The sequence below is a fragment of the Crassostrea angulata genome, chromosome 1, assembly GCF_025612915.1.
Source record: "Crassostrea angulata isolate pt1a10 chromosome 1, ASM2561291v2, whole genome shotgun sequence".
NCBI lineage: Eukaryota > Metazoa > Mollusca > Bivalvia > Ostreida > Ostreidae > Magallana > Magallana angulata.
Genome location: NC_069111.1, coordinates 31,910,894 through 31,934,220, shown reverse-complemented (window position 1 = coordinate 31,934,220; position 23,327 = coordinate 31,910,894). Strand labels below are relative to the sequence as shown.

At 33.2% G+C, this 23,327-nt stretch overlaps 1 protein-coding gene across 1 annotated transcript; it reads right to left on the bottom strand.

Moving 5' to 3' along the window:
* Positions 1 to 18,561: 18,561 nt before the first annotated feature.
* Positions 18,562 to 23,251, bottom strand: LOC128179189 (uncharacterized). The gene is made up of 4 exons (XM_052846613.1): positions 23,219 to 23,251; positions 20,581 to 20,784; positions 19,741 to 19,884; positions 18,562 to 19,582 (listed from the first exon to the last, which is right to left on the bottom strand). Exons 2-4 carry the CDS (start codon positions 20,771 to 20,773, stop codon positions 19,419 to 19,421), a joined length of 501 nt encoding a protein of 166 aa, XP_052702573.1. The 5' UTR covers positions 20,774 to 20,784; positions 23,219 to 23,251; the 3' UTR covers positions 18,562 to 19,418.
* Between the last annotated feature and the right edge of the window lie 76 nt (positions 23,252 to 23,327).

The following is a 23,327-nucleotide window of genomic DNA, read 5'->3' as shown; positions in this document are numbered from 1 at the left end:
ATATATATATATATATATATATATATATATATACAGCCAATTATCGAGTTCTTTGACGTAACGGTAGTGCGTTAGGATTTTGACGTAATGATTTTAGGATCCAGGGTTCGGTACCTGCTGTCGGCGCTTATAAGATTTTTGTCGAAACATTTGCTGTGCTTACGCTATATAAACCCTTTGTATACAGTGCGAGAATACATGAGTATTGAATATAGAGAGACAAACTCTCAGGAAGCCTGGTAATCCTGCAAATAAAGGTAGAGTTAAAAAAGTATTTTTTTTTTAATGTCTGAAATTCCTGCTTCAATACGATTTTTTTGTCGTTGCATATCCTATTATAGCTTTAAAACAAAACTTAAATAAAGAAACATAGACTGCAAATCTTTTAAATAAAACATTGTTATCTTGTGTGTTTAGAGCGATATTTGATTTCAAATAATAAATCTTATTTTAAAATTTGTTTTAACTCCGACACTGAATAAAGGAAAATCTAACGTTTCCGTGCAATCATTATTTAAAAGTTCTTGAGTTTTTGCAATGATATTACCTGAAGACCTCTTTTGAATAAAAAGACCGTATTCATTGTAAGATATATCGGCCAAGATCATATATCATTTTTTGTATTGAATAGTTTCACATGATAACACAGGGTTTTCTCGCGATTTTGAGAAGAATAAAAATATGCTATATTCAATAATCTTAAGAATACAGTAATTGTTTTCAGGTTATGAACATGTTTTGAGTTTATACATAAGATGAGTTAAGTGAACACCTCCTCAGTTGAGTTTTTACACACATAAAAGTGAGAATAGGTACGTGGATTTCATTATCTGGTTATGTAAGGTTTGATACGGTATCGCTAGCACATATGTATTTCTGGAAGTAGAAAAACGACACATGTTACCTTGGTCCGTCTTTTCACATTACTTGCTCTCTAGAATATACTATCTTTAATTACGTTTTGAAAATTTCCCTTAGAAGATTGTAATGTTTTGCAATGGATATAAAATGCAATTTCAAAGGTTGCGATTTATTTTGTTCGGTAAGGTTTTCCAAATAATTGATTTTGTTTATGGTTGTTTAAATATGCGCATGAATACCATTATAGAGGAATTTGTCTTGAAAATGACGTAACTATTGGAGTTTGTATACAGTTTTACAGGGGCCCTATATAGGTGTTGACTACATGGGGACTTTGTCATCGATATTTATAGCATTAGTGCATGCGTATAAAGAGTAGGCTTATGTCATCGTTATTTATAGAAACAAGATTCATATAGAGTTGCTGATTATGCAAAGTTCCTGACAATATTAATACGGCTCAGTAAAGATGACTTTTGTCATCGATGTTAATAGTATTGGGGCATGCTTTTAAAAAAAAAGTCATAGAATTGAAGTCTCATATCGTTATTTATTGAACCTTGATCCATGTAGAGGTGCTGACTATACTAAATAGTGGGTTTTCGTAGAAAACAAAAGACTCTTAATTTATTATTTATAAATAAAACACAGAAATTATTTCATTATGGATTGTCAAAAAGTACAATACAAATAGAAGATTTAAATATGGACTGAATAAAAAAAAATGATTACAAATATACGAAAAACGTGGACATTGAATGAGAGTCGTTGTTTTGACAATTAGAAATCCTGCATAAAATATTTTTTAAAAGTAACCCGAAACCGCTACGATTTCACCGACAGCGGGGGAATTACTGAGGACTTAAAACGTCCCACTGATTGCCTGCTATGAAACATGGTGAATGTAAAACAAACATAGATAATGTTAACACTATGATTGTTCCATGCGAAGATAGGAAAGATGAATGGATACAATATGCCATTGTTAGTAAGAGCTAATGTTAAGAGGAGCATTCAACAGACGAAAATGATTTGTTACCGATATCAGATGTAAAGAAATATTTTAAAAACCCATATTTACAAAAGGTCGTAGACGTAAACTACGTAAAAAGTTACAAATGACGATTAAAGTTACAAACATGTGAAATGCTTTTTACAAAGCTACTCTTAGAAAAAAGTTTTCTACGTATTCTTGGATTTCAAAGATGGACTCGAAGAACGAGAGATAGGCAAATTTTAGCGAAGGTGGAGGTGTTGGTGAACGCCGTTGCCACAAGTTACAAAATTATAAACTGGAAGTTTTTGCCGTCTCTTACAAATAATATGAGGACGTTGCATGGTAGTCGATGACACTGAAGTACATGTAGGTCAATTATAAATCATAAAGATAACCATGAAAATATAGATCAGCGATATCATTTTACTGTTTACATTGTTATTTGTTAAAGAGACAGTACGACGCATCTTATCAAAAAACCGACTTGAAAAAGATTTCCGATTGGGTTCGGTATTTTTGTACTACTCATGAATGTATAAACTTTCAGAAAATAACAAAGTTCTCCATGAAATAAATCTAATTATTTCCTTAAAATTAATAATTACAGGGTTCAGCCTTCTATACAATTGTGCTTGCGTATTTACTGTAAACAAAACACATGCAGGGCTCGCAAAGATTCTCCTGGACATGTTTGTTAATAAAAATATGTCTACTTCTCCCAGGTGTTAATTGTTCAAAGTTTTTTAAAATAACCAAAATCATTATTTTATAACCATGTATTTTTCGTGTTTTTCATAGGAGTTGTTACAACCTAGATTCATTTTTGTAAATGAGGCCCCTTGGAGGTTATTTTACACATTTATATCTGTTCATTTTAAAAGGAAATGAAATTAGTAAATCATTTATAATTATCGAGTAAGTGAGAATGTGTTCCGTTTAGAGAGTCCCTTTAACCTCGTATAACCGCATGACCGTAGTCGGACGAAGATCTAGTAGTTTTCAGCACGTGTCAAATACTGTCAGTCAAAGTCCACGTGGTACAAATAAACGATATAAGATTATTCCGGTTTGTACGACCCTTAAATTTCCGGAAGCTCATAAATGCGTTAATTAAGTATGTAAAAAGGATCTTTATGTATTTCAACTATTACCGTCAACGTTATTTCTTATTTCCTAACAATACAATGGGTAAATCTGAAGTTATTCACACATGTTTTAGCTGTACTGTCTCTTTAACCCACGTTATATTTTAAAATTTCATTGAAAAGGCCATATTTAATTATTTATTTACATTGAATTTTGTATTCAATTATTCCCTTTAGGTGGAATGTTCCTCTGAAAAAGGGATAACTTTAGAAAAATGATCTCACTTTTTTTCTGTTAACTCGGAACTATTCGAGGCATGTAGCAAAAAGACGGCGGTTCTTGACCTAAATTTATTAAAAGGCAAAACTTTATAAACTCAAACGTAGAAAAAAAACATGACCGGAAGAATTTTGGTCCAAACTTTTGGCAGGGCGCAAAAAAATATAGAAAACTTTTACAAAAACTGATTTTAAAAAATACAAGAGACTTATTAAATTGTAAAACGTTAATGCGGGTTTATTAAGGCTCCCCGATTGATTTCACAGCGATCTGTAGAAAGAAGTTGTCTGTATTGAGTATCAAATAATTAGAAGATTTAATTACATTTATCGTTATATACGATGAATACCATTTATCGAAGAAGAATAAACCAAGCGGCATAACTCTGATAATTTTAGTAACCAATATTTATTTCAAACGCGATGATCTTTAAAAATTAATAGGGCGCGGGTACTCATATAAACATATAAAAATAGGTTTTTCGTCCCTTGACTAAATAGTTATAGAATTGTATTACTGTCTTGCAATTTAATCACAAAGAGCACCTTCATCTTAATTATATTGTTTTATTAACCTTGCTTTCTCTTTTTCTGCTTTCTCTTTATTGTTCATTACAGTTATAATCCAATCAACGTCATGGCTTTGGGATTGGTCCCGCAATCCACTTGGCAGAATTTTACAACAAGCCATCGCTGGCAACCTCTGTTCACCTTCCAGGGTTGCCAGTAAATCATGTCTCCTTGTTATTAGCGTGTATAATCCCATGTTGGGGATCGGCGCTAATCCATTGTCAATTTATAAAATATATGAATCATATGTATATGTTGTAATATTCAAAACTTAATAATTAAAAGCACTGACAGATATTTCAAACAGTGTAGTCCTTTATTCTTTCAGGATAAAGCTTTGTATTAAGTATATTACTTTACAAATTATTGGTTTGGATACTCTCCCTGCTACATTTAAACTAATGGATGGATATATTTCAATTCTTGTAAAAACCAGATTGGCGCAAAAAAGGTCAATAAAATTTTAGTATATTTTACATGAAATAGGGAGAGAAAATAAGTGCCTATTAAAGTCATTCTTGGGGAAACCCTATTTTCAAAGAAACCCACTTTTGTGTAAATATCATTATAGTTTCGGACACCCTTAACATAGCTGTGTGTGAGGTAATACCTGTGCCCCTTTGCCACTCTCCCTTCTCACCAAACTCCCTTACCCCCACACACGGATTTTTTTCTTTTTTCAAATGTAACTAAATTGTAGTTACTACACAATACATGAACAATATGTGTTCGATGTTTTAAGCCGGAGAATCTTTGGACGGAAACTTTTCATTTTTCTCTCTATAGCTATAGAGATAAATGGGGATAAAAGCTTCACCAAGAAATTGCAAACTCTAGATTAGTTAGCATCATTTGAAAATAATAACATTTCAAATGTCTTAAATTGAATAATAGTAAGAATATTTTCCTCTGAGAGAACAGATATGGGAAAACAAAATTGAATCAAAGTACTAAAGTACTTTTGGGGGTTGATTTTATTAATTATTATCAATTTTAAAATCAACGAAATGTTATTTTGCCTGGCAAGTAGTTTCTAATATGTATTTGAGGTGGCAGGGGACAGTTTTTTTGATACAATGAAGGGATGCATGTCTTCTGAACTCTGTAACTAGAATTTCCTCAGCTTCCATTCAGCACAAATACCTTTAATTCACTCTTTTTAAGGCCAATCACCAATTTCTGAAGAAAATTATTAGTCAAAACCTGTAAAATTCTCTACATACTGGTTTTTATGAGTCTTTGACCCTTTCATATTTTGCTAATTTTTCATGATTTTTCAGCTTTTTAGACCTCTCTCAGCTAATTCCCTGCAGAGGGTTGACCTTCCGTACCGCGTGCATGTTGCACTATCACATGTCAGAAACTTACCGGAGTATAGTTAACAATGTCCCATCCACCTACTTGTCGTGTTATTTTACCTCCCGTCTGTAACTTGCAATTTCACTGTGTAAAGTCAGCACAAGTCTCGTTCAACCAGACGCTCGGCTGTCTCCGTTAATCTCCGACTACAAAGAGAGACTCTCTGCTTGTTGGAGATTTACGGAGACAGCCGAGCGTCTGGTTGAACGAGACTATATTGAACTCTGGCGTAGGAATACATACAACTACAAAAAACTATCAAATTGTTCGTACTATATAAAATTTGACTTTTTTCAAGGTATTTATAAATACGTTTCTTTTGAAAAACAATGGTTCAGCATACAGTATACCGAATTTATCTACTATTTTCAAGATCTACGTCTTGTCAGCGGTGATGATTTGTCACTTCACTTATTCCTGTTCGCTCGTTGGGGAGCAAAGGGCCGCAGATTTGTCGGTGCACTGGCTTCCTGATGGCTTTCACCTGCACATGTCATGAGCTCATCTTGCAAGCCATTTTCCTGATCTAGGTCTTGCTCTTGACGTGGTATTGTTGCGGTTTCTGTAACACTGTGGGTTTTTTATGAGGTGGAGTTGCTAACCCCACGCCCAACCCCCAGGACCCGGAGGGCTGGTGGTTTTCTGTTAGGGTTTTCCTTCCCTTGATGATTTGTGCTTAGGTCCAAACACTGTTTCACTTTCGGTTTGCCAGAGTAACTGCATAGGAGAATTGATTAAAGTCAACTCCCAAAAATGAACAATATCACACTTTGTTAAGGCCTAGAATATTATCCCTATATTGTAATCACACCAATTACATGTACTTGAAAAGCATTTATTTGATCTTCTTTGTGTTATTACATCAACAAAATACTTTGGTATCTTTTTTTAGCATTTCTTAGATTTTTGGATCCGATATACTATTATATTATCTAAATTGAAAAACAAAATACTAATTAGAAACTATGGCAATTTATCATTTACTGTTTGTAAAACCTTCAATATTATATGATAAAGAAAGCTAACTCCTGCCGATCAAGCAATATTTATTAAAAACCTACTGTCGAATCATCATTGCTCGTGGGGTCAAGGTTCGTCGCTTTGATGTGTTATCCTTGCCCACAATCTTATATCCCCATGAACGTATTTACTAGCATTCATTTTGTTTAAACTTGTTCAAATAATCCCGAAATTGCTACCAAAGAAATTAATCCCCACGAACCATGAACATTTTGGCAAACCACGAACATTGACCCGGGTCCCGCGAATATGAAATGATTCCACAGTATACAACAAAGTTCTATTCTGTAAAAAAATAAATGCTGCTACATTAAACAAACATTGACACTCCAGGGCTTTCCTATCACCGAGGGACAAATATTCTGGTATTGTCGCCCGAGAAGACATGTAATATATGTTATATAACATTTTTAAACAAATCAAACTCGGGTTATCAACATATTATTTAATTCACAAGGCAGAGGAAAATTTTTTAAAACACTAACGCTTGAGTTTATCACTTTTGTCGTACTTGCCGAATTTTTTTCATCAATTAAACTATCGAGTTCATCTGAATTTAGATGAACAAAGCGCAGACGTTGGCCTGACATGTTTAAAATTCGCGGATCTGTTTACGTTTGTTTAGCAACTGGCTCGATGAATTTCGAACCCGACGTAATTAATATGCAGAATTCTTGCACGTGATGGTGATATTACAGTTTCGGGAGGGCAATATAACTATTTCCTGTGAAATATAACTGTTTCCGGGAGGGCAATATAACTGTTTCCGGTGTGATTCAGCAATTTTCAGGGCAAAGTAATAAAATTATTTCATTTGTGACATAACGAGAAAACTTATTCAAAAATGGTATATTAAACAAACATTGACTGGGGTTGAGGGCAACATTGATTATATTAGCCCCCGAGGGACGAAATATTGCCAGCTGCGAAGTGGAGGGCAATATATTCGTTTTGTTTTGTTATATGAAGGAACAAACCAAAAAAGGAAGAATTTGACAACAGATCGCCGTAATTTTCTGTGCGTCCGTTGTTTACTTGCCTTGACTGATTGCCTATTATAACTATCTATTTATCTAATGTTTTGGAGTCGCGAAGAGTTATTTACGTCACCGTTTACAAATCATCAAAGCAGAAGCTATTGATCGAAACAGAGGAAATATTCTTTAAATACTAGTATTATTCCTAGCCGGTCAATATTATTAGTTAATTTGTTTGTAGTTGACCTAATATGGTTTATACATGGTCAATAAATTCCATATGGAATTTACTGACCATGTAAAGATTATTTCTTACCGACTGTCTTTTTTTAATGATAAAAAATAAAATAAAACAATGGAAATCAAGCTTTTATGATAATATTATAAGTTTCTTTTTGAGTACGAGTAGGGAATATACATAGTCTCAACGTGACTGCTGTAAGCCAATGATTTTCCTACAATTTAGCAGGAGGTAAGATATTATTACTTATTAGGTTAGTTACTGACTCACTACGGAAATATATTGGGTTGATCAATCTCATAGATGGCGAGGAATATTAAGCGACATATTTATTATTCACAAATAGCGATGATCTACGCAAAGCTCTTTCAAAATCTTTGCTTCACCCAACAATTTACTTACAATGTTTTGTTGCTATTCAATTTTAAATGTTTTCTCCCTTTCCTCTGCAGAGATTTGAGCAAATTTCGACGCTGCCATTTTGTTCTGCTACAGACAAAACAATGTGACGTCAATATTCTAAGGGCAACTACTCTAATTTTAAAGAATTTCAAGGGACAACTACTCCAAATACTTTAAGAACGTACGGCATGCAGTTTATGTATAAAATACTATGAAATGTCGAAATGAGTAAGCGAAGCGTCGAACAATGACGGCCATATTGCTTAATATTATTTCTCACAGAACAAATATAGAGATATGTGAGGCAATCACGTGCTATGTTTAAACCAATGAAAATGTGACATTTCAGTCCAAGGGAAAACAAAAAAAAATATTGACCGATCAATGTTTTTCGGACGAGCTTATATTACAATTATTGACTATTCGTTTATATAGAATTATATAGTGAGAATATACTACTGAATATAAAAATTGATTTTAATATGAATTGACAGTGATTATTTTAATATACATTTCATATTTTTGATTTTATGCTGCAAAGTTTGCTTTTACGATTCACGATGTCTAATTTTCCTCATACGAATAAACATATTATAATTCTTTGAAAAATTCTAGCTGTGCTTTGTCACTTCGCTTTTCTTTGATTTGATTCTATTGATATTGACTGATGAAAATCAATATAACGTAATTTTAATAATATTTGGAAAAATTTATTGTATGAGTATATCATTTTTTGCAATTTTCATGTAACACCTCCCCGCATATAAAAATGATTGATACACCCCATGCCTTTTTCACTTCCTTTACTTTATTGATTATTTGTGTTTTTAGGGGGGTTGTAGATTTGTGGATAGCATTTTTGAGATGTTTTCTAATCACAATTGAGAAAATCAGCTGACTATATACCCCGCTCTGCAGGCGCCCTATAGTGATCAGTCTGTCCGTCTTTCCGTCCATCTGTCCGTCCGAGATCTCTTGTCCGGATCATACATGTATCTTCTCTCCCCTTGGCCCAATCTGGCTCATACTTCACCCACAGGGAGCCTTTGGGTAAAGGATGTGCAGTGACCTTGAACCATGCTTCTAGGTTGAAGCTTAAGGCCATAGTAGATTTATATGAAAAATCCACCTTTGAGTAAAGGGTGTGCAGTGAACTTGAACCATGCTTCAAGGTTGAAGCTGAAGGTCATATTAGATTGATGTGAAAAATCCTTGCTCGGAGTATATCTTCACTCCCATTGGTCCAATCTGGCTTAAACTTCACTCAAAGGTACCTATGGTCAAATGGTGTGCAGTGACCTTGAATGAACTTTGTTGATCAAGGGTCAAGGTCATATTTAATCATGCACAAATTCTATTTTTCAGAGCATATATATTCCTCACTTAACCCTATTTGGCTCATACTTCACATAAACAGAGCTTTTGAGTAAGGATGTGCAGTCACCTTGAACCAAGTTTCAAGGTCAAATGTCAAATGTCAAATCCTTGTCCGGAGCATATTTTTTCTCCCTTTGGTCCCATCTGGCTCATACTTCACTTACAGAAATCATACGATCAGAGGATATGCAGTGACCTTAGATATTGTTTGTAGGTCAAGTGACAAGGTCGCATTGGATCATGCAATATTCATTTTTTCAGAGCATATATATACTCTTAGTAGATTATTTCCCATTTGCTTAATCTTGCTCAGGTTGAACACAAATGCCTGTAAGTAAGGGGTAAGGAGATTGAATGAAAAGTTTTTTGCCAGCTGGAAAATTTGTTATAGGGCAAGGTCAAAGAAAAATTCTTTGAAATGCTTTTCATTCTATTGTCCATTATTTAAGCGGGGCCCTTTGACATGGTCACCATCTCAATGTTGTCTAGTTCTTAACTGTTTAGACTGGAGCCCCGGGACAAAATATTGGTCCTAATAAGGGGCCCATGATCAAAGTTTGATATAGGTGTATATGTATATAAACGGTTGTTTAAGATTTTCTTAAGAACTGCAATGTTCAATATGTGATATGACTATAAAATCTTCCTGATACAAGAGAGGCTCAATGTTTTACACAAGAATATCTGGAGAACAATTTGATAATCTGTTTAAATACAAGATACGTACATTGTCCAGATATTTCTTTTATAGAAAACTCCATTAAGTTGATTTCATTATAGCTGTTGTTGCTCAGGTAAGTGACGTGGCCCATGAGCGTCTTGTTTAATATTTTTTTCATAGTGTATGTAAACATTTTTGGATAGCGAGATAAGATTTATCTTCCGTTCATAAGGAAAACGAAAAACTCAATCATTTTGTTAGTACAGCCTAGGATCTCAGCGCATAATTGAAATTGGGAAAGAGAAGCTTTCGATCAAAAAGCATTCCAAGGCATCTGGAATGTTCTTCCCATTAAAACTAAAATTGTATATTTACTAGTATTCAATTTTCGTATTTAGCGATTATGTTTGATACAATTTATCTGCCTGGTGCATGATGAACTCTTCCTTCACTTTCCGACATTGTGTTTGTCAACCCACGTTCTTGGTTACCCCGTTGTGGAAAAATCTATCCATCAAAACTAAAATCGAGCATTCAAGGAAAGAATTAGCTCATCTTATCAATTCAACATTTGTCAAATCTCTAATTTCCGTGAATATTCTAGTAAATAAGTTCCAAGTAATAAATTCACTCTTTACGTTATCATTCAATATTATTTCCCTACAAGTATATAATTTGACGCAAACTTCCTCTAACTTGGATCCGCCAAAGCGTGTCCACCAAGTAGGCTTTTAATTAATTTCACAATAGTTACTTTATAAGGTGAAAATCAATTATAATTTACGGACATTACGGACAAAGATGTAAACAGCTACTCTGATGCAGGCATTTTGAAGTTTATTGACAAAATGTCACTATTTATTTTGTTATACTGAATGTCTTAATTTTAAAGAAAACATCACTGCTTTTAGATAGGAATAACGTGAATTCTAAGGCGAACCGTAGGCGCATGATTTTCGCGCATGTAACAATTCGTAATGTTACCCATTGTATAGTGCGTTGCTAACGCTGAGGGTAATAGAACAGATTATGAACTGTGTCTAATTTTAATTGTTACACTCCCAAACAGGCACTATTTATTTTATTATACTTAATGTCTTAATTTTAAAGAAAAATTTACAGCTTTTATATAGAAATTACGTGAATTCTACGACGAACCGTACACGCATAATTTACGCGCATGTAACAATTCGTCGTGTTACCCGTTGCCAAGTGTGTTGCTAACGCTGAGGGTAAAAGAACGGATTATCAATTTCGTCGTTACCAATCAGCTCTCAGTATTTAACATGAAAGTATGATTATACAAAATACTGTATTATGCGAAGTAAAAATATCTCGTGGTTTTATTTGATCGTTTTATTTCTCCAAAGCATCGCGTTATTAAGTTTACTACCATTTTAAAATAATGAACACTAAAAACACAACATTGTAGATATAAAAGATATGTGAAATTTACATATTAACAATATAGCTCCTTGAAAAATAAATGATATCTGTGACATCATGCTTTAAGTTTAGTGTTAAAAGTCTTTAAGGTTAAAATTCAATCCAAATAAGAAAAAATCAATATTTAAATATTAGAGTATCTAACAGTGCTAAACAATGCACAGTAAGGTAGTTAATAAAAGTGTTCAAAATATTTGTACAAAATCATTCAATATATGCTTCGTAAGCTATGTTTTCAATAATAAGTCTGTAAACACAATTCATTCTTTCGTCATGCTAAACAGCATCACACCTCCTGCTGCGAATGCCGTTATCATTGCAATGATGCTGAACGCAAACGCAAAATGATAGGTGAAATCAACATTAGCTAATTCATCATTTTGTTTTGCTGCAAACACTGCCACTGCTATCAGGATAAAGATACCTGAAATACATGAAAGATTCATCTTACAAGTATGAATAATTATGATATAACAACCAATATTGATCTTACATACACTTCGTATTGAATGTTTTGTATAAATTAGGTTATTTAGATATTTTAAGATATCCAGAATACACGTCGAAATGTAAATCTTACCTCCGGCAAATGATGTTCCTATACCGGCAAAAAGAACCGGTTTCTTGTCTTTCATGACGAATAGTTTTAGAACAGTCATGAAAACAGCGACACTCAACACTAGAAGCCCCAGAATGCTCATAGCTCGTACAGCTTTCTTCCAATCTGCATTTAAGATGTAAGAAAGTTGATACATAAACATACATGTAGTATGCCATTTTAAGTAAATTACAACACTGGCAAAATCTAAAATCTATCATTTTCCTTGCAATTAGTCATGTCGTTTTTGCATTTCTATGACTGAACTTACAAAATTGTACGGAGCAACAGCCAAAGATCTACGTCTTGTCAGCGGTGATGATTTGTCACTTCACTTATTCCTGTTCGCTCGTTGGGGAGCAAAGGGCCGCAGATTTGTCGGTGCACTGGCTTCCTGATGGCTTTCACCTGCACATGTCATGAGCTCATCTTGCAAGCCATTTTCCTGATCTAGGTCTTGCTCTTGACGTGGTATTGTTGCGGTTTCTGTAACACTGTGGGGTTTTTATGAGGTGGAGTTGCTAACCCCATGCCCAACCCCCAGGACCCGGAGGGCTGGTGGTTTTCTGTTAGGGTTTTCCTTCCCTTGATGATTTGTGCTTAGGTCCAAACACTGTTTCACTTTCGGTTTGCCAGAGTAACTGCATAGGAGAATTGATTAAAGTCAACTCCCAAAAATGAACAATATCACACTTTGTTAAGGCCTAGAATATTATCCCTATATTGTAATCACACCAATTACATGTACTTGAAAAGCATTTATTTGATCTTCTTTGTGTTATTACATCAACAAAATACTTTGGTATCTTTTTTTAGCATTTCTTAGATTTTTGGATCCGATATACTATTATATTATCTAAATTGAAAAACAAAATACTAATTAGAAACTATGGCAATTTATCATTTACTGTTTGTAAAACCTTCAATATTATATGATAAAGAAAGCTAACTCCTGCCGATCAAGCAATATTTATTAAAAACCTACTGTCGAATCATCATTGCTCGTGGGGTCAAGGTTCGTCGCTTTGATTTGTTATCCTTGCCCACAATCTTATATCCCCATGAACGTATTTACTAGCATTCATTTTGTTTAAACTTGTTCAAATAATCCCGAAATTGCTACCAAAGAAATTAATCCCCACGAACCATGAACATTTTGGCAAACCACGAACATTGACCCGGGTCCCGCGAATGTGAAATGATTCCACAGTATACAACAAAGTTCTATTCTGTAAAAAAAAATGCTGCTACATTAAACAAACATTGACTGGGGTTGAGGGCAACATTGATTATATTAGCCCCCGAGGGACGAAATATTGCCAGCTGCGAAGTGGAGGGCAATATATTCGTCCCAAGGGGGCTAATATAATCAATGTTGCCCGAAAACTCGGTCAACATTTGTTTTGTTATATGAAGGAACAAACCAAAAAAGGAAGAATTTTACATCAGATCGCCGTAATTTTCTGTGCGTCCGTTGTTTACTTGCCTTGACTGATTGCCTATTATAACTATCTATTTATCTAATGTTTTGGAGTCGCGAAGAGTTATTTACGTCACCGTTTACAAATCATCAAAGCAGAAGCTATTGATCGAAACAGAGGAAATATTCTTTAAATATTATTCCTAGCCGGTCAATATTATTAGTTACTTTGTTTGTAGTTGACCTAATATGGTTTATACATGGTCAGTAAATTCCATATTGAATTTACTGACCATGTATTAACCATATTAGATCAACTAAATGGTTCTGGTTTGTAGTTGACCTAATATTGTATATACATGGTTCATTTTTATATACATTTCATATTTTTGATTTTATGCTGCAATTATATTAGTTTGCTTTTTCGATTCACGATGTCTAATTTTCCTCATATGAGTAAACATATTATAATTCTTTGAAAAATTCTAGCTGTGCTTTGTCACTTTGCTTTTCTTTGATTTGATTCTATTGATATTGACTGATGAAAATCAATATAACGAAATTTTAATAATATTTGGTAAAATTTATAGTATGATTATATCATTTTTTGCAATTTTCCTGTAACACCTCCCCTCTTATGAAAAAGATTGATACATCCCATGCCTTTTTCACCTCCTTTACTTTATTGATTATTTGTGTTTTTTAGAGGGGTTGTAGATTTGTGGATAGCATTTTTAAGATGTTTTCTAATGACAATTGAGAAAATCAGCTGACTAAATAACCGCTCTGCAGGCGCCCTATAGTTATCAGTCTGTCCGTCTTTCCGTCCATCTGTCCATCCGAGATCTCATGTCCGGAGCAAATCTTCTCTCCCCTTGGCCCAGTCTGACTCATACTTCACCCACAGGGAGCCTTTGGGTAAAGGGTGTGCAGTGACCTTGAACCATGCTTTAAGGTTGATTCTTAAGGTCATAGTAGATCTATATAAAAAAAATCCGCCTTTGGGTAAAGGGTGTGCAGTGAACTTGAACCATGCTTCAAGGTTGAAGCTGAAGGTCATATTAGATTGATGGGAAAAATCCTTGTTCGGAGTATATCTTCACTCCCATTGGTCCAATCTGGCTTAAACTTCACTCAAAGAGTACCTTTGGTTTAATATTTTTTCTTAGTGTATGTAAACATTTTTGGATAGCGAGATAAGATTTATTTTCCGTTCATAAGGAATACGAAAAACTCAATCATATTGTTAGTACAGCCTAGGATCTCAGCGCCTCATTGAAATTGGGAAAGAGAAGCTTTCGATTAAAAAGCATTCTTAGGCATCCTGTTCTGGAATGTTCTTCCTATTAAAACTAAAATTGTATATTTACTAGTATTCAATTTTCGTATTAAGCGATTATGTTTGATACAATTTATCTGCCTGGTGCATGATGAACTCTTCCTTCACTTGCCGACATTGTGTTTGTCAACCCACGTTTTTGGTTACTCCGTTGTAGAAAGATCTATCCATCAAAACTAAAATCGAGCATTCAAGAAAAGAATTAGCTCATCTTATCAATTCAACATTTGTCAAATCTCTAATTTCCGTGAATATTCTAAATAAGTTCCAAGTAATATATTCACTCTTTACGTATTCATTCAATATTATTTCCCTGCAAGTATATATTTTGACGCAAACTTCCACTAACTTGGATCCGCCAAAGAGTGTCCACCAAGTAGGCTTTTAATTAATTTCACAATAGTTACTTCAATTATAATTTACGGACATTACGGACAAAGATGTAAACAGCTACTCTGATGCAGGCATTTTGAAGTTTATTGACAAAATGTCTTCATTTATTAGTATAGATGCGTGATTTAATGATTTAAACAGGCTAGTTCGTGATCTAGTAACAGTGACAAATTGAAGAAGGGCTCAGGCCCTTAAGGAAGGAGTCTTTTTATTATCAAACATACTTCTTATAATAAGAAATGCATGAAATTTTGACACAGTCAAACGGATCATATTACTTAATGATTCTATCAGTTTAATTAAATTTGACCTTTATGTTTTCGGATAAAGGTCAGGTCAAGGTCACTACCTTTTTCCTCAACGTAAAGAGTGATAAAAATAAGTGTAGCTCTTTATAGTTCTGTAGACATTTGTTTAAGATTTGAAGATTCAAATCTTCAATGAAATCATAGACCATGAGAGTGTCTATCAGCTTATACTACTAAATTGGAATAAATATTTATACTCAAATTTATATTGCTTAGCCCGCATTTCCTCTAATTTTCTTAAATTTTGAAGAAATTTTGATTATTTTTTTATGCTTCCAATAATAAAATATTTCTAATTTTTATGTATTCTGAAGACTTTATATAAAGATATAAATTGACAGAAAAGCTAATATATTGACCGTTTCATAAGAGAGAAAAACTGATTTTAGTGATTTTTTCACAAAAATCAATGTATAGAATGGGCGCTTTAAAAAGCTTATAAAAATGTTATTTGATAAGCAAATCATATTTTAAAAACATATTCTGAAACCCAAGTATATTATTATTTCACATTAGTAAAAAAAAAATCCAACATTATCGTTATTGTTTTTAAAATGCTAAAACAGACTCATTATATATATATAATCTGCAGCAATTCTGAATTGCGCAACATGTGATATTTTCCTACGCCAATATTACGCCAAAAATATAGTCCTTGTTCCATTCTAAACATTGATTACATTTTTCTATTCCAAGTTGTATGATAGTAAAAAAGAAAGAAAAATATACTATTCATTGTCACTTTAGGCAAATTTAATTTATGTTCGTGAAATACGGAGAAAGTTCAAAAATATGTCCCAAAATTGCTGAAACAAAAATTATACGGTGAAAAGGGGTCAAAAGCTTCAGTTAATCTGGTTTTATTTACTTACTGCTTAACTAGAATTAAAACAATGCGGCTAAATACATGTATCAGGTAATTTTCACACACAATTGATTTCAACAGGTCTAATACATATATAAAGAATAAATGCAAGAGACGTTTCACAGTCAGTTGATTTTTAGGAAGAAAGAACTCGGTTTGTTTTTTTACAAAAAATCAAAAATGGAGCGAAAATGTAAATGTTGAAATTTGGAAATTAAAAAAGAACAGATAACAAATGAAGAATATTTCATGTTTTCCGTTCATATGTGATGTGCTCAAAACATAGGAGCAAGGAGACGTTGCAATGAGTTTGTGGTTGCTCCGGGTCAGTGGGTGTAGGCAAGTTTGTTAGCTTACCAGTGATGAACAATGGTGTCATTAACTTCAAAATTTCCACAATAAAAAAGTATCCTGGTTTACTTTCTGGTGATATTTCAATGATTTATGTTTTTTTCCAAGGGAGTAAGAGCAAATGTTTCAATACTAATAATTTCGAACAACCCTCGAAATGGATGACGTATATTATAAGGGCCGTATGTATAACGATTCGAATTAAATTTCAATTAAACAATCCATTGCGAACTTCAAAGTAAAATCACAAAAGGACAGCCGCCATCAGGTTGTCATAAACCTACAGCAGAGTCTCCTTATTGCAAGGAAAGGAGAGGTAACTCGTTTTAATTAAAATCTTACTAGATGATATCCCGCGCAAGCCCGGGAATTAACACTTTACACATTATAAATATATGTTGAACCATGATTTTTTTCATTATTGTGTATACTGCGTCCGAATATTTCCTTCTTAACCTATTCTTTAAATCAAAATAAAAAACTATCTCAGTGGCTAGAAAGCTGATACTTAGAGGAGAAAACAGGGGTGAAAAATACTAACTAAAATTGATGGTATATACAGTCATGTATGTGGCCTTAATTCTTTTTGTTGCAGGATTGAAAAAAAAACTTTATTAAAATTAAAATCTATTTAAATATCCCATTTTATTTATCATATTTTTTGTATTAACCAGAGACGTTCGATCCAAGGTGTCTGCCCGCGATACATGATGACCTAGTCCTACCCTTTTCTCCATGACGTTAATTAGTCAACCCGTTAATTAATTACAATAACGAACTCGATTTCACTAATAATAGTAAATGTTAAACTTCAAAACGTGTTGCTGAAAATATATTAAAATTAAATTTACCATACGCCAAAGCGTGTCCACCTCCTTACTCTCATTTTTGCTATTTTGGGCTTGTTTATCATGAAATGAAAGTAGGTTTTTTTTTATTAATTTTACAATGATTACTTATCAGTTAAAATTTAGTTATAGCCTACGGACATCATCTCACACGTTTAGAAATATCAAAGGTGTAAGCAGTTACTCTGGTGCTGGCATTTTGTAGTCTATTTGCAAAATTTCTTAATCTATAAGTTTAGATGATCAAGTCACAATGTAGGTTATAAATGAAAACATTTGTAAGAAAAGAATAAAAATATATATATTTAGGCGATAGTTTAATACATTCAGGCATTACAGAATCTACAGATAGTGTGGTTCATGTGGGCTTCAGGGACTCGTTTCATATAGAGGCATAAGCTTTGGCCCTAACTTTAGTCTTGTCCAAGGACTTACGCCGAGACTTAGTCGAGCGTAAAGCGGCGTAACAAGAGGCGTAAACTTTAGATATGGCTATGGCATTAGTCCTTGACAACGCAGCACTGCACATGCAAAAAATTGTTTTTATTATGACGTTAGGTATATATGTGTGTAGCATTTTAAAACAGGATTTATGTTATAGGAACTAGCAATTGCAATTATTTTACTTATAATATTTAAGATTTAATAAATTCTTGTTTCAGTAGATACATGTAGATACTAGTATACAAAATTGCATACATCAACACTAAATCATGGTTAAACTATTTCAAAAATATTTCTTTTCCTTCAAAAATTTACCGAACAGTAAAATAATATAGATTATTACATGGCATTTTAATATCGCATTCTATATGAGTCCGATATCGCCTTACATCAGCTCGAGCGTCATTTTACTCACCATGCACAAGTATGATTGTTGTCACTGCTTATAAGGAAAAAATATTATATGCAAAATGATTTTAAAGATAAGGACATTAAGGATTAAGAATTATTTAGTTAAAATGTTTATAATAAATTATGCACAAATCTATTTTTATTATGTAGGTGTGGCCAAAATCGACAAAAGAAATATTTATTTGCATCAATTTTTCTGCTCTTATCACTTTCTGTAATAATGTCCGAAATCATGTTGATTTGGCCTGTTATTGCCCATCATTTCCAAGAAATACTTGCATTTTCAAGATGACAACACCCCATTCACTGAGCTAAATTTGTTTAAGAATTCAGATTACAAAAAAACATGCATACCAAGGGTTGGCCCGCTCAGAATCCAGATTTGAGACATAATTGAAATATATGGTTTAGACTTAAACGGGAACTAAAAATCGGTAATGAAATGTTGAGGTGCAAAAATCAACCGCAGGCAATTTATTAACGTATATGGATAAACAAACAAACATAATAGGTTCAGACTCTATAAAGATCTATTTTGACGGATACAGAGAGTAATCAGGTCAAAAGGCTACATTATATAAATAGTGCCTGTTTGGGAGGGTAACAGTTGAAATTGACACCCCGAGAAAACCATTGTCAACCGACGCGAAGCGGAGGTTGACAATGGTTTTCGAGGGGTGTCAATTTCAACTGTTATCCTCCCAAACAGGCACTATTTATTTTGTTATACTGAATGTCTTTTTTAAAATTTTTAAGAAAATTTTACTGCTTTTATATAGGAATAACGTGAATTCTACAGCGAACCGTACGCGCATAATTTTCGCGCATGTAATATTTTTTAATGTTACCCGTTGCCAAGTGCGTTGCTAACGCTGAGGGTAATAGTAAATATTATTAACTGCGTCTTAACCAATCAGATTTCAGTATTTAACATGAAAGTATAACAATATATAAATAGTGCCTGTTTGGGAGGGTAACAGTTGACATTGACACCCCGAGAAAACCATTGTCAACCGACGCGAAGCGGAGGTTGACAATGGTTTTCGAGATTGTAAAAAACAATGCACAGTAAGATTAGTTAATAAAAGTGTTCAAAATATTTGTACAAAATCATTCAACATATGCTTCGTAAACTATGTTTTCAATAATATGTCTGTAAACACAATTCATTCTTTCGTCATGCTAAACAGCATCACACCTCCTGCTGCGAATGCCGTTATCATCGCAATGATGCTGAACGCAAACGCAAAATGATAGGTGAAATCAACATTAGCTAATTCATCATTTTGTTTTGCTGCAAACACTGCCACTGCTATCAGGATAAAGATACCTGAAATACATGAAAGATTCATCTTACAAGTATGAATAATTATGATATAACAACCAATATTGATCTTACATACCCTTCGTATTGAATGTTTTGTATAAATTAGCTGATTTAGATATTTTAAGATATATCCAGAATACACGTCGAAATGTAAATCTTACCTCCGGCAAATGATGTTCCTATACCGGCAAAAAGAACCGGTTTCTTGTCTTTCATGACGAATAGTTTTAGAACCGTCATGCCAACAGCGCCAATCAACACTAGAAGCCCCAGAATGCTCATAGCTCGTACAGCTTTCTGCCAATCTGCATTTAAGATGTAAGAAAGTTGATACATAAACATACATGTATGCCATTTTAAGTAAATTACAACACTGGCAAAATCTAAATCTATCATTTTCCTTGCAATTAGTCATGTCGTTTTTGCATTTCTATGACTGAACTTACAAAATTGTACGGAGCAACAGCCAAAGCAGATTTTACATAATATTCACATCTTAAATACTGTTTACAGTGGGGTTTTTTTGCTGCATGTAATTTTCGCCTTTTTTGCAAACAGGTCCGCCCCGACACAGTTCTTATTGAAGACATTGGAATGCGCGCAGTTTTACTTCGCCCGTTGACAAAGGGCAAAATGAGTGAACATAAAACGGGGGCGAGTATATCTCTGTATAATCTATTTTATCTATTCACACATTTTTGTTAAAATAATTTAATATTGACCACTAGGATACATGCATGTAAATAGGATTGGCTAGACTCAGTGAGTACATGATTGTCTTTGAACTTGACTATGATTGATAATGCCGTGTAAAAACAAATACGGTAAACTCTTGCAGCGAGAAAATAAAACGATCGAGTTTGGTACCTTTTGATTTTAAAACGTGTTATATTCATATAGAAACCAATAAGGATAACTCCTGCATAATTAATTTACAACGATCGAGATTGATACTTTTTGAGAAATCGTTAAATTTTTAACATTAAAACAAATTGCTTTACCTTCATCAGCATCTGAATCTTCACATGTTGTCCCAGTCTGTACTTCAGTGCAAGTAGTCCACAAACCGTAATGCATCTTTAAAGAAACAGTATCTATGGAGACCCAATACGGTGGCGCCACGCCAATGATCTGGAAGGCCACTGCACATATCGTAAGCACGAGGGCTACTATCAAAAGTACCGAGGTTGTCATGTCTTCATCAGCTATTCCAAAAATACACATATACCATGATGATCAAATCTATGATTCGCAACTTTAAAATAGCAGAGTGGCTAATAAGATAAATTTATAAATAACACACAATAAAGTTGTGAAAGGTAAAGCACGGTCTAAAATTAATAATACATTTCATTCATTCATATGATCAAATACTTTTGCATTTTATGAAAACCAATTATTCATTTATCTTCTAAAAACAAGAACCCAACATGGTCATAATTTTTTTATATTAAATAGAAAAAAATATATTTTATAAGAATTGTTATTTATTTGTCTGGAAAACATAGCTAAAAATGGGTAATTTTAATTTTTATATGATAGATAATATCATATTTCAACGACAAAGGGATCTATTTAATTAACACATGTGATAATTTGCAAAGGACTGACCCAAAAAAAATGAAAGGTTTCAAATTTTCTATTTAAATATGAAATGATAATGGCAAATTACTATTTTGTCATCATTCCTTATCAAGGTGTGCAAATATGCCATTAGTTCCTCGACAGCGAGCGTCAAAAATGTTGGATTTCTATTGATATCGATATATTTATCGACAATGCATTAGTGCTTAAACTTCTTGCATTCAAACTAAAAAAAACAAGCAAGAATTCTGTTTTAAAAGCCCCTTCGCCTTTCTTTTGCAAAGAACATTGGCGTACAATACCTGTCAAATCCCCGCACCCATGTTTAAAAAAACGAACGTACAAGTCATACAAAGAAATTTCACATTTCATATTCTCCAATTTACAATGTATAGAACAAAGATACATTTATATTGACTTTTCTTTACTTCATCTCTTAGTTTTCAAAATATTACAACATGATCCCATTCAATGAAGGTGCAAGCGCTTCTAAATCCGGGTCATGAGCATATGTATTTAAGTCGTTGTCTATATCGTTTTAAGAATTTCTCAACATAATTTCATTATATATCTCCTAGTACCCAAACTCCATCACCATCAGCAGAAAACATCTCACGTTTCTCTGTAAATTATCTTAAATGGTTTTTGTCATTTGAAAAACTTAACCTAAAACATTATAATTTTATTATCATTCAAATACGCCCACTAAAACGACGTTAATCACACGTACTTATCATATCTTATAAACCTAACTCCGACACCCACGTGCTCTATAATACGCCATGGAATGAAGATAAATTAACAATTAGTCTAGACGTAATTTGTATCTAGACCAAGTTATAATAAGTAAAATTGGGACATACAATTTAAATGTTATTTAATTTCATTGTAATGAAATGATCTTCAGAATAACAACAATCACAAAGACCTTTTCATAATATAAGAATATCGTTTGATTTCTGACGGAGTTTGGCTAGTGATGGAGTTAGGGTACTATGCGATATTAAGAAATAATCAGAGTACTGAAGTACTGTCGGGAGTTGATTTTATTGATTATTATCAATTTTAAAATCAACGATATGGTATTTTCCCTGGCAAGTAGTTTCTAACCGTATTTGAATTACGCACATTAAAGATAGAATAAATTCCATCAAACTGTGTATCAGTAATAGAAATGTGTCTAAAAATTATACACGTCTGGATCCAAGCAATATTGAACTCTAGACTCGTTCAACCAGACGTTAAGCTGTCTCCGTTAATCTCCGACTACCAAGAGAGACTCTCTGCTCGTCGTTGATTTACGGAGACAGCCGAGCGTCTGGTTGAACGAGAATATATAGAACTTTGGCGTAGGAATACATACAACTACAAAAAACAATTAAATTGTTCGTACTATATAAGATCTGACTATTTTCAAGGTATTTATAAATACGTTTCTTTTGAAAAACAATGGTACAGCATACAGTACACCGAATTATTCTATTATTTTCAAGATCTACGTCTTGTCAGCGTTGATGATTTGTGCTTAGGTCCAAACACCGTTTCACTTTCGGTTTGTCAGAGTAACTGCATAGGAGAGTTTATTAAAATCAACTCCCAAAAATGAGAAAAAGATAATGTTTTTCTTTAAAAGAAGTACAAACAAAAATAAAAGAAAAACGACCGTATTAATTCGAACGCCTTCTCTGCCGAGTAAAATTGTCTTCTAGACTAGATTCAGAATATTTAGAAATTAATTCCAATAATTGTTTAATCTAGTCCCCTGTGGTTCCTGTAGACTAAGAGTAATAATCTTAAAAGCATTCCAAACCGACCTTTGCAATATATCAAGAAATCAAGAAAAGAAAAATTTGACAATACTTTACTCTTTTGTTCAGATGATCTTGAAAATAATAATATAAAAATAATAATAATAGTTTTAAGGTGACAATTTACATAAACACGATATGCATATCGTTCGCTGATTGAAGCAAAAACAGATTTTAAATTGTTTTAATGGCTATTTTTTTTAAAGTTTCAAAAGTCACCTCATTCCGGGTTTTTTTTTAAATTTACCTTCATGTGTGATGTTCCCCCAGTTATGTTTGCTTATTGCAGACGCACAAGGTTTATAGTCTTTGTGTTTCAATCGTTTCAATCGTTATAGAAACAGTCAAATATTTTA